Raw genomic sequence first — 12,961 nt, 5'->3', positions numbered from 1 at the left:
GTGATCGGGTTTTGCAGAGTCAGGAGGTGAGTTACTTGCGGCAAATTTCAAACTTCTGACCAGCCCTTGTAATTTCTATGGTCGGTCCAGTTAGGTTTCTGGTCAATGGTAACCCTGGTCAATGGATGTTGATGTTGGGGGGTATTCAGCGATGGTAATGCCAAAGGAAGATGATTAGATTCTCTCTCGTAGATGGTGGTCATTGTCTGCATTTTTTATGGTGTGAATATTACTCATCACTTATCAGCCCGAGGCTCAATGTTGTTCAGGTATTGCTATTTGCAGGCACAGAGTGCTTCAGTAACGGAAGCATTGCAAATAGGATTGAACACTGCAATCATCAGCAAACATCCCCACTTCTGAACTTATGATGGAAGCAAGGTCATTGATGAAGCAGCTGAAGATAGTAGAGCCCAGAATACAACTCTGAGGAAGTGCTGCAGCAATGTCCTGGGCCTGAGATGATTGATCTCCAACAACCACAAGCATTTGCCTTCGTTCTACTTAAAACTGTGATGCATTTTCCTCCATTGTTCCCACTTAATTCAATTTTGCTAGGTTTCCTCGATGTAGAAAATGCTGCCTTGATGAGAAGGACAGCCACTCTCACCTAGAGCACTTCACAGCTGCAGGTTGTGTTTGCTGCTTGCTCCTGCTGGTGGCTGCAGATGCCTGGAGGCTGCTGCTGTGGTTTCCTTCCTTTTCTGGAGCCGGAAAGAAGGACAATTGTTTCTAAGATACCGGAGTCCTGGAACACCGGGCTCAGAGGGCCGTATGAGTCCAGGAGGCACTCGGGTTTGAAGCAAGGCGAGGCTGCAGTACCTGGTGTGTGACATTATTCCAAATGGGCCATCTACTAATGCCGTCGAAGAAATACTTTCGCAGATTGCTTATGCTTTTGTTGCTGGTGTGGTGAGTGCTACATGTAACTGCCACGTCACTGCGGGTTAAACACGCTGGAAGTCAAGGATGTTCAGCTGCACCCTTGAGCCTCATGAATGCCCAGTTTTGAGCTGCTAGATCGATTCGTAGTCTATCCTATTTAGCATAAGTGATAGTGCCATACAACATTACAGAGGATGTCTTCAGTGTGAAGAAAGGACTTTGTCTTGTTACAAAGCATGCTGATGTTATTTGCGAGGGTATCTCAACGTGGAACACCGGTTTATGGGGATATGTAGTTTTATTTTGTTTTGGTGTGAGGAGACAAGTGAAACCCCGTGAGAATAAATAGTCTAGTCGTCGGGTAACAATTATTAAAGACTATTTATTAAAGTGAAGAAAAATACACACAAACCGGACTATACTCTCTGCAATTAAGATGTATGAATTATTAAACACAGTTTCTATAGAACATAACATTTGTTACAAAATATATCTACGATACCTGAACACTCCAAGATTTCCCCTGGTCCCCAAACAACAGCCAAATTGAATAACCAGCTATAGTTACCACAATACAGGGATGACACTTAAAATCTAGGAACCATTTTTTGCTGGTCCAGTGAAGATATTTTAAAATTGCTACTGCAAAGGTTTTCTGCACTGCCTTGGTTCTAAGACTTGGAAGCTTGTTTGCTGGAAGCTTGGCCTTCAGGCTTGGTGGCTGCAAACTGGCCTGACTGCTTTCTGAGACTGCTAGATGGTAACTGCCTCTCTTTCTTCTCAGCAGAGACTTGTCAATTATACCTTTGTTGTTCTTTGATTATGCCTTCTGAGTATTTGGCTGTCTGCCCCCATCAACTTCCTTGACTATACATTAACATATGTATATCAGGGATTTCCCCAATAATTTATGATCTGTTTCTCCTCCATAAACTATTCACACTTGATTATTTTTTAAACTGCCGCTTTAAACTTGTTACCAGGAGGGATGCATATCGATTGAGGCCCTTTGAATCGGAGTACTGCTGGCTCTAGGCGGATTCATGACGTCTCCATACATCTGTGCAGTGATCACTCTGACCAATACTGTCATGGACCGATACATCTACGACAGATAGATTCCTGAGGGCATGGTCAAGTAGGTTTGCCCTTGTTGTTGGTTCACTTACCACCTGCCACAGACCGTGTCTGGATGCAATGTCCTTCAGGACTCGATCAGATCAGGCTACGGAGCCACTCTTGGTGATGGACACTGAAGTTCTCCACCATTATTACATTCTGTGCCCATGCTACTCTCAGTGCCTCCACACGAGACTATGCTGACAAAAACAAGGGGGGGTGCAATGGAGAAGGAGGGTTGTGCAATGGTGGGGGTGTGGAAGGGCAAGAGGGCACAAAGTCAGGCAGAGGTGGGTGAGGATGACGAACAATGGAAGGCAAAGGGAAAACCAAGGGGATGGAAGCTGGACCCCAACAGGCTGCATGAAATGCTGACAAACACCCTGCCTGAGAGTGTGATAGAAGCGGGTTGCCTCACCTCCTTTACAAAATACCGGGATGAGCCCTTGGCATATTGTAACACTCAAGGCTATGGGCCAAGTAATGGCAAACAGGATTAGGTAGGTAGGTCAGGTATTCTTCATGAGTTGGTGCAGACTTGATGGGCTGAACGGCCTCTCCTGCACTGTATTTTCTCTGATTCTGTGTAGTGGGGGGAGGGGGTCAAAGGGATACCACATCACATACTGGAAGCAGAGGCACGAAGACTCCAAATGAGGTGGGTAAAGGTTCAAGTGGGACATGGGCGCCTTGCAGGTGATGGTCTCTGGGAGAGTGGTTGAATTGAGGTGCAGACTTCTTCTTGAGGTTGCTAGACTTTTGCCTCTGGGTTCCAGACATCCTGCATGGTCTCGAGAGGTCAGGTAGCTAGGAGATGGTGATAGGAGTGTGCTGGACCGGGACCTTGAGCCCGCTTGTTGACGGCAGCTGGATGAATCAGCTGCCAGGTGATTCAGAGGGGAACTTGCCTGTGCATAATTGACGGACTTTCAAGCACAGAAATTGGCACGGGGGTCCTGCCATTCTGACCAGTGGGAAATGCATCACTCGAGCGGCCCATCGCCTCAAAAGTGGAGAATTCCACCCAAAGGCATCCTTTTATTATCAAATCACCTTCGTGAAACCAGACTTTGATCTAGGCCAAAACAACCTATATACCACAACCAACCTATATTCCTAACCAACCGTCCTGAATTCAAATCCTTACCCGTTTCTGAAGTTCCTCGAATTCCCTCTGCCTGCACTCTCTTTCATTTTTCAACTGTTCCACTTGTTTTCTGTACAACACAAAAGTTTTATTTAAAGGGAGTCCAGTCACAGAAAGCAATCCAAAATAAAAGCATTTCACAAAGTTTCTAAAGCACCACCAAACCTACCGTTGTTCGTCAACTTTGCCTTCCACATCCTGGAACTCCTGATGAAACTTTGTCATTTTTCTTTTCAAGGAAGAGTTTTCTTCAGAAAGCATTTCAGACTCATACCTAAGGAATATATCATTCTTGTCAAATAACTGCAGCTATTCGCTAGAGGTTTTCAGGAAGTGCTCGAAGTACAACAATTAAAAAAAAAATTTAGAGTACCCAATTTTTATTTCCAATTGAAAAAAATGAAAATCGTTTATTGTCACGAGTAGGCTTCAATGAAGTTACTGTGAAAAGCCCCTAGTCACCACATTCCGGCGCCTGTCCGGGGAGGCTGGTACGGGAATCGAATTAAGGGGCAATTTAGCGTGGCCGATCCACCTACCGTACACATCTCAGGTTGTGGGGGCGAAACCCACATAGACATGGGGAGAATGAGCAAACTTCACACAGACAGTGACCCAGGGCTGGGATTCGAACCCGGGTCCTCAGCGCCGTAGGCAGCAGTGCTAACCACTGTGCCACCGTGCTGCCCCGTACAACAATTTTTTAAGGAGTAACTAAATGTTGGCCTTTACGTTGCAAAAGTTTCAATTTATCCCAACACTATTCATTAGATGGGATGCAGAATGCAAGGTTTACAAATGGGCGAAAGATGAAATGATCATATCAGACATGCAGAAGTTATATCCATGCTTTTAGTGCATTTACCACCATCACCAAGATTAAGACAGGAGTTCCATAAATCAACTTAAAACTTGATAATTCTAGCATCATTTGGTTGAAATAGTGGGTGCGTTATGAGAGATGATGAAGAGTTTTTGTTTTAAAGACAGCACGTTATAATCTGGAATCCACTGCCTGAAAGCATGGGGAAGAAAACTAACGGTAACTTTCAAAAGGGAATTGAATGCATGCAAAGAAAATAAATTGCAGGCTATGGGGACTGGGACCAACTGGATAGCTGGTATAGGCATGGAAAGCTTCCTTCTCTGCTGCACAAATATATGATCTGTGCCCACTTATTTTATAAGGCTTATGCCATCTTTAAAATAACAAGTACGAATCCATAAATCTACACCTTTACTGATGCCAACTTCAACCCACTAAGACCCATTATAAGGATGACCAGACATTGCAAAGAGGCCAAAAATAATAAGTTCCCATCAGAGATCAGTAGATGTATCTTGTGGACCGGAGCAGCTGACACAGGAGTGCACTCGAAACTCACAACAACACCACAAGCAAGGGTTCCTTCAAATTCAATAACACATCGTCTTTGAGGTGCACTTTCATCTTGGAATAGGAGCTGCTTACTCTATACAGGCAGAGTTTCTGATCACACCTCCTTCCACTATTAGTCCACACCAAGAGCAATGGACATGACAAATAGGTCCAGTGTTCAGTTGAAAAAGGTAGGAAGTGACTAAATGGAAATTTACAAATTAGATGCAGCATAGCACGGTCGCTCAGAAAAGGCAAACCTCGCGATGTTGTAGAAATTTCATTCTTGATCAGTTGCATTGCCCAAAGGTGAAGAATTCAGTTTAATTGTTGACAAAAAGAAAACAAGTTTTGCATGCTTGATTTTGATTAACGGAAGAATAGCTGTCAGTTCAAGAATTAAGATGCAATTCTTGTGATTAGTAGCAGTAGTAGTGTGGTCAATAGCCATTCTAAGACAATTATCATGACAAACCTGTATTTCTTCTCAGCTTCAGTCCCTGCCTCCAGTTTAGTTACTAACCTCCGCAGCTCCCTGGTCTCATTTTCAAGCACCTGTTCCCTTTTCTCAGACTCATCCATTACTTGCCTCAGTTTTATTTCCATCTCATCTTTTTGCTGTTGCCACCCGAATATCTCCTCTTCTTTTTTCTTCAGCAGTGCGGAAAACTCTTCATTGGTTGAGGGATGGGCATGGATGTCTCGGTAAAGGCACGAGTTGTCCCCAGTAAGTTTTTCATCCTGATGAGTTAGATCCCCTGCATTGATGACATGTTTTAGCTCTTTTATCTGAACATTTAGACTCTCGCTTTCAGAGCCAAGGCTGTGTATTTGCTCTTTGTACTTGGTTTCCATTTCTTCTCTCTCAATTGCAAATGTTCTACAGATCTCGGCTTGTTCCTCATGCATTTTTTCCTGCAGGGCTAGCTTCTCTTTCTTGGCTTCATTGCAAATTTCCTGAACTCGGGATTCCCACTGAATTTTCATTTGGCTCTGCTGTCTCAGCAACTCCTCAATTTTCAGGTCATATCTCTGGATCAGCTCGGCTTTGTCAGACTGATACTTTTGTGTTAACGCAACATGGTCGACTTCCAAAAGTGAGAACCTCAGGTTAGATTCATCTTGTGTTGCCTTCCTAAAGACATGTAAATACTTTTCATTAAACTACTTGAAACAATCCTTCAAACAATTATTTCCATAATCTCCCAAAGGGCATTGGGAGTAAAGTTTTTACAAGCTGAGCAGTAACTCATCATGTGCCCTCCAGCTGCCATTGCCATGGGCCAGTAAGATACAGGTTCAGATTGACCATACTCCAGTACCTCTGTCCCCCAGTACCTCCACACAACCTTAGTACTGAGAAAGTATTTGCAGCTACATAGCTTCCTTCACAGCCTCAGGTCATCCCAAAGCTCATTACTGCCAATTAAGTACTTTCGGGAGTGTATTCACTGTTGTAATGCAAGAAAAACGCAGCAGCAATTTGTGCACAGCAAGGTCCCACAAACAGCAATGAGATAATGACCAGATCATCTAGATTAGATGTTGGTTCAGGGATAAATAATGGCCCAGACATCAGGGTGAAAGGCCCTATTTTTTTCATAATGGTAGTGTGGCATCTTTTATGTCTACCTGAGGGCAGACAGGGCACCAATTTAACATCTTGCCTGAAGCTCTTCAGACATTGGAGGGGCTTAGCACTGTTGCTTCACAGTGCCAGGGTCCCGGGTTCAATCCCGGCTTGGGTCACTGTCTGTGCTGAGTCTGCACGTTCTCCCTGTGTCGGCGTGGGTTTCCTCCGGGTGCTCCAGTTTCCTCCCACAAGTCCTGAAAGATGTGCTTGTTAGGTGAATTGGACATTCTGAATTCTCCAGCTGTGTATCCGAACAGGTGCCAGAGTGTGGCGACTGGGGGATTTTCACAGTGACTTCATTGCAGTGTTAATGTAAGCCTACTTGTGACAATAATAAAGATTAGTAAAAAAAAATTGTTTTTTGAGATGGGGTGGCCAATCGTTGGCAACCATGCAGATCATTTATCTTTTTCATCTCCTATACAACACTCCCGTGGCGAGTGTATGGACCAACAACACCAACTCCCGATACTTCCAGCTGCTCAGGGGCATCAGACAAGGATGCCCACTGTCCCCGCTGCTGTTCGCTCTAGCGATCATGCCATCAGCAATTGTGCTCAGAGCAGCAAAAAGCTGGAGGGGGATCCGAAGGGGCGGCAAAGAGCACAGAGTCTCACTCTATGCAGATGACCTGCTCCTCTAGATTTCCGACCCACAGAGCAGCATGGACAGAATCATCGCGCTCCTGAAAGAGTTTGGCGCCTTCTCGGGCTACAAACTCAACATGAGCAAAAGCGAGATCTTCCCGGTACACCCACAAGTAGGTGGGGGCAGCACTAACGGGACTGCCGTTTAAACAAGCCCGACACAAATTCCGTTATCTGGGGATCCAAACAGCTCATGACTGGAAAGGGATCCACAAATGGAACCTCACCAGCCTGACAGAGGAAGTAAAAAAGGACCTGCAAAGATGGAACACACTCCCACTCTCCCTCGCGGGGAGAGTCCAATCAATCAAAATGAACGTACTGCCCAGGTACCTCTTCCTACTCCGATCCACCCCGATCTACATCCCCAAGGCGTTTTTCAAAGTGCTGGACAAACTAATCATGGCGTTTGTAAGGGGGCGAAAAATGCTAGGATCCCAAAGAAGGTCCTACAAAAAACAGCCCTCCCAAACCTACAATTCTACCACTGGGCGGCGACAGCCGTGTGAATAAGGGAATGGATCCAGGAGCCAGAAGCCGAGTGGGTGCACACGGAAGAGGCCTCCTGCATGGGGACCTCCCTCCGGATCCTCGCCACGGTGGCACTCCCATCCCCTCCAAAAAACACTCCAGCAGCCCGGTGGTGACAGCCACCCTCCAGTCCTGGAACCAACTACGGCACCAATTTAGCCTGACCAAAATGTCGGACAAAGTTCCCATCTGCAACAACCATAGGTTCACACCAGCACTGACCGACGCCACCTTCAAAAAGTGGGGACAGGACGGAGGGACACTGACAGTCAGGGACCTATAGATGGACGGCAGGATCGCAACACTGGACGAACTGACAGAGAAATTCCAGCTAGCCAGGGGGAATGAGCTAAGGTACCTACAACTCAAAAACTTCCTACAAAAGGGGACAAGGGCGTACCCATAGCCACCACGACAGACATTACTGGAAGATTTACTGGACGCAAGCATCCTAGATAAAGGGAGCTGTAGTGACATGTATGACCGACTGGTAGAAAGGGCCGACACCGTACTGGATGCAGCAAGAAAGAAATGGGAGGAAGACCTGGGGATTGAAATAGGGTGAGGACTCTGAAGCGAAGCACTGCACAGGGTCAACTCCACCTCCACGTGCGCAAGGCTCAGCCTGACGCAACTAAAATGGTACATAGAGCCCACTTAACAAGAACTCGTATGAGTAGGTTCTTCCTGGAGGTGGAGGATAGATGTGAACAGTGCCAAGGAGGCCCGGCCAACCACGCCCACATGTTCTGGCCTTGACCCAGACTTGCAGGGTACTGGACAGCCTTTTTCGAGTCAATGTCCAAAGTAGTGGGGATGAGGGTGGAGCCATGCCCAAGCCATGCGGTCTTCGGGGTTTCAGACCAGCCAGATCTATTCCTGGGGAGGAGGGCGGACGCCCTTGCCTTTGCCTCCCTGATTGCCTGACGTAGAATCCTGTTCGGCTGGCGGTCAGCAGCACCACCCAAAGCTGCAGACTGGCTGTCCGACCTCTCGGAATCTCTCCAAATGGAGAAAATCAAATTCGCCATCCGAGGGTCAGACGACGGCTTCCACAGAACGTGGGAGCCATTCACCAGACTGTTCGGGGACCTGTTTGTGGCCAACGAACAAGCAGAAAAATAGCCAGGTAGCAAAGAATCAGGGGAACGTAGCCAAGGCATGAGAGGGAGCAGTGAACCGGGGGGAGACGACAGCTAAACCAAAGAGGAAAGAAAGGCGAACCACAGGAGGGGGCAAGGGGGCAGAAAGGGGGGGGGGGGAAGAGTGAAGAGACAGGAACAATAAGGGAGAGCCAGAGATGTGGGGGGGAGGCAGGGGAATGATAGCCGGAAGGAAGGCATGGGAAACACAGTCCGCCGCTGCCACCCGAGATCCCCGGAAACTGTGAGGAAGTCGGCCCATTGGGGGCGGAGCACCAGGTGAGGACTCAGGTGACGTCCTGAGGCCATCCCAACGGCGCGCGCCGTACTCAGCGATTAAGTGCTTTTGAGGGGGCGGAGCATCTGAAAAACAGCGCCGCCCCCGATTTCACCGTAAAAACGGATTCTCGGGACAATCGCTGAACGAGATTTCAGCGTCGGCAATCGGAGAATCCCGCCCTTAGTCTCCAGAATGGAGAATCCAGTCCATGTATCTTTAACCCCAGTTCTCATTTCCACCCAATAATCTGCCTGTGGGTAATGTAAGCGACATTGTTCAGCATGACCTACCTCAGTTGCTGCAGCTCCTTCTGATGTTGAAGTTTCAGCTCTTTCTCCATTTGAAGCTTCTCCTTTGTTAACCGCTGCTCCAATTCAGATTTCTCCTTGGCAAAGGCCCGCTGCTGTTCGGTCTTCTCCCACTCAAATCTCTTTTCCTGTTCCTGCATTTGGAATACCAGTTTTGTTTTAGCCCATGCCTCAAACATTTTATTCAACTCTCCGCCCTTCTTAAGCTCCTCCATTTTGTATTTCAAATTCTCCATCTGCTCTTTCCTCAGCTCTTCTTGCAAGTTCACCTTGACCGTTTCATGTTTCTTCAGCAGAGCAGTAATTGCCTCTTCCTGCGTGGCTTCTCCTTGCTGCTGTTGAACACAAAGCTCGTTCACTACACCTTGAAGTCTCTCCATCTCCTGCTCCCTGGCCATCCGTTGATCCTCCAGTTCACTGATCTCAATCTTAAAGCTTTGCTCAACGTACTTCCTCTCTTTCTCAAAGTTCCTCTTCATCAGTTCAATTTCTCTCTCGTAATAATTTACCTGCAAAGTAACAGCAATGTTATAGCACCTTGTACTTCAGCAATGCTGCACTTTAAAACATGAAGAACAAGTGGTTAACACAGTTGCTTCACAACTCCAGGGTCCCAGGTTTGATCCCGGCTGGGTCACTGTGTGGAGCCAGCACGTTCTCCCCGTGTGTGTGTGTGTGGGTTTCCTCCAGGTGCTCCGGTTTCCTCCCACAGTCCAAAAATGTGCGGGTTAGGTGGATCGACTATGCTAAATTGCCCTTAGTGTCCAAAAAGGTTAATTTGGGTTACTGGGTTAAGGGGATGGGGTGGAAGATGTGTGTGCTCGAGTGGGGTGTTCTTTCCAAGGGCCGGTGCAGACTCGATGGGTTGAATGGCCTCCTTCTGCACCGTAAATTCTATGAAAGTGTAATTCGCTAAACACTGTGGTGGAATTAGACTAAAGTAATTAATGCCCATGTATTGGAATTTTTCTCCTAACTCTCGAGTATAATATTTTTTTTTCTAGACATTTTCCTATTAACCCTCAACATTAGTGATTTCAGCCGTGAATTTCAGTTGTGTGTTAAATTCGAGGTTTTTTTCTGCTCTCTCAGGTAGATATAAAAGATCCCTGGAACTTGTCATGAAGCTCAACATAATGCACCAAAATCTTACTCGAGAAAGGAAGAAATAAATGAAGAGAGATAGAAGACTCTTGCCTTTGTTTGCAATTGTATTCTAAGGTCATGCAGTTCCTGTACATGCTGCTTTCTCAGTTGCTCCATTGCTATCTCTGCTTTGATGCTCACGTTAGCACATTCGCCTTCTGGGGGAACCTTATCTAGTCAAAAAAAAAATTAATCAAGTTCACAGGTTTGCAAACAAAGCATTGGACTTCATTGCTGGAGGAATAGAATCAACAAGCAGAGAAGCAATATCTAACTTATGTAGAACCTTGGGTCAGACTGCACTTAGGGCATCGTTTGAAACATTAAGGAATACTTCCTACGATTTTGCTGCTTGCTGGTATTTGCAAAGAATTCATTCCTCTGCGAAAATGAACTTCAAAAATAAATTCGGAATTTTTTTTTTGAATTTCACTAAGATTCTTTTGTTTTAAATGTGCTATGATTCCACATAGTTGCCCCAGTGACAGCACTCTCACCTAGTCAGTCAGAAAAATGAGGGTTAGAATTTCACCCCAGAGAGGTAATGATAGTGTCATGGGAAGAGTTGCTCTACCAGAGGTCCCTTCTTTCTGATGAGAAGTTAAACTGAGGCCCTGTCTAGCATCTAAGGGGAAAGTAAAAAGAGGAAGATTACAGCACAGAAGGCCATTCAGCCCATCGTGTTCACTCTTCCTCTCTGCAAGAGCAACACAGGTAGTCCCACTCCTGTGTCTTATTCTTGCAGCCCTGCAGATGTTTTCTCTTCAGTTAATTTCCTATTCCCTATTGAAAACCAGGATTGAAAGTGACTCTGCCATACTCCCAGACAGTTCATTCCAGGTCCTAACCATTCACTGTGTAAAAATACTTATCCTTAGGTCGCCTCTGGTTCTTTTGCCATTCACCTTAAATCAGTGTCCTCTGGCTCTTGACCCTTGTGCCAATGGGAATAAAAGATACAAAAGGGACCATTTTGAAGAAGAAGAGCAGAGATAGTTCTTCCCAATATTCTCGCTCAACCAACCAGGAGATTTAATATTATTAGGGGTCTGGACAGAGCAGATTGAGAGAAACTATTCTCTTGCAAAGAGAAATGTAACTAGGTGTGCTGCTCTTGCAGAAAGCTGGCACAGACACAATGGGCTGAATCGCCTTCCTGTGCTATAACTATTCTATCATTCAGTCTCTACAAACAAATTTTGTTATTTCTTTCACTGCTGTTTTGAAGGCGTGGAAGTCACATTGAAGCAGTGACTCCCCTTCATTGGCTATAAAGGCACTTCGGAAAATCCAGAGGCTATGCAAAGCGCTACAGTTATTTCATTAACATCCTTTCCTTTCCTATAGTTCTCCATTGAGTAATATCAATAATAAAGCACCACTCGGGGGGGGGGGGAAGAGAGAGAGAGAGAGAGAGAGAGAGAGAGAGAGAGAGAGAGAGAGAGACTTACCAGGGACAGACTCACATCTGATAATGCTGCTGTCAGTGCCTCTATAAATGGAATTCTTCTTATTACCCGCATAGTGATGATTCCTATGGTGTAGCTGTTTGTGGAGCACTTGCATTTCAGTTTGGAGCTCATCATTTCGGTCCCGCAACTCCTGTGGGAATAAGCACAAAAATCTTAGATAATGAAAGAAAAAAAGGTTACATACAGTGACTCCAGAATGGAGATGTTTGGGTGATTCCTGGTCAATCATGCAGTAAATGACTGGATTTGATTTTCCACACGTGATTTGTATTATGTAACTATTTTCAATCTGAATTTCCCAGAAAAATAATTTTGTTACACTCAGGAGAATGGGTTCGCTGTATTTTGGCCACAACTTCAGAGAATCTCTAGTACCACCCACCTCCAACTCACTGGCCGAAGAGTTGTGCCAATTTACAACGCAGAAAAAAAAAATGTTGTTGGCATGAAACCGCTGCATTTTCTTGCACCGAGTACACACAAAAACAACTGGGTCAAGAGTTTCTTCCGCGCTGACATGCAAACAGTCTTCGAAGAGTGCAAACCAACCAAATGATTTAAAAGATGGTGGAATTCTGGGCATAGGTGAGTAAAGCGTATAATAACACCATGTAAGCTTCCTTGTTTTAAAAAAAAACAGACATCCATCAAATTCTCTTTTCAAAGAAAACGCTGATCGCAAAACTGACCTGACTCTGAATTTGCACTGGCTTGGGAGAGAAGTCTCTCAACATTGTAAATAGATTTTCAAACACAGATTCATTCTTCTGAGTGTTTTTAAAATAAACCTCGCTTGCTTCTTTGAATGGGTTTGTAGGGCAAAGTATAAGTGAAATTGAAACTTCCCAGTCAGTTTCTAAACATTTTGTACCCGATGTGCATTAACGACAAAACGAGTTGAAGCTTTTCATTTTAAGACCCAAAGAAGAAATAGACTGGTCTGGGTTTGTCATCTCTCCAGAGCCAGACTTATGCCCAAATTGGGTTTGACTGTATTCTAATGAGATTGGGAGGGTACTGCAAGTTAGCGTCAGCAAAATGGGTGCAAATTTAGGTGTCATTTCTGTAGTGTGCCCAAGGAGAAAACACCAGGCTTTGATTACTACAATCACTTAAACTATCATTGTCCCCTTTCCTGAACCCCCTCCACCCTCTCCCTCCACTCCTAAAGGCATGACTCCCAATTAGACAAACCCGTACACAAGTTGGTACTCTGTTAGCTGGACTCATGCATTGTCTGCAATTCTTCATAAGTGAGTGAGTATGAACAGAC

At 45.5% G+C, this 12,961-nt stretch overlaps 1 protein-coding gene across 9 annotated transcripts in view; it reads right to left on the bottom strand.

The window, feature by feature from the left end:
* The window catches only part of ninl (ninein-like), a 132,612-nt gene that overhangs the window by 24,064 nt on the left and 95,587 nt on the right, over positions 1-12,961 (bottom strand). For 8 of the 9 annotated variants that reach the window (XM_038804611.1, XM_038804603.1, XM_038804635.1 and 5 more), the window contains 6 exons: positions 11,668-11,818; positions 10,268-10,389; positions 9,053-9,579; positions 5,119-5,664; positions 3,321-3,425; positions 3,152-3,221 (listed from right to left, as the gene is read on the bottom strand). In XM_038804611.1, coding sequence (XP_038660539.1) covers positions 3,152-3,221; positions 3,321-3,425; positions 5,119-5,664; positions 9,053-9,579; positions 10,268-10,389; positions 11,668-11,818 — 1,521 coding nt within the window. The remainder of the gene's footprint in view (positions 1-3,151; positions 3,222-3,320; positions 3,426-5,118; positions 5,665-9,052; positions 9,580-10,267; positions 10,390-11,667; positions 11,819-12,961) is intronic. The other variant, XM_038804663.1, reaches the window with a different exon arrangement.

The sequence above is a fragment of the Scyliorhinus canicula genome, chromosome 1, assembly GCF_902713615.1.
Source record: "Scyliorhinus canicula chromosome 1, sScyCan1.1, whole genome shotgun sequence".
In the NCBI taxonomy this organism is placed as follows: domain Eukaryota; kingdom Metazoa; phylum Chordata; class Chondrichthyes; order Carcharhiniformes; family Scyliorhinidae; genus Scyliorhinus; species Scyliorhinus canicula.
This window is presented reverse-complemented; position numbering and strand designations above follow the sequence as displayed.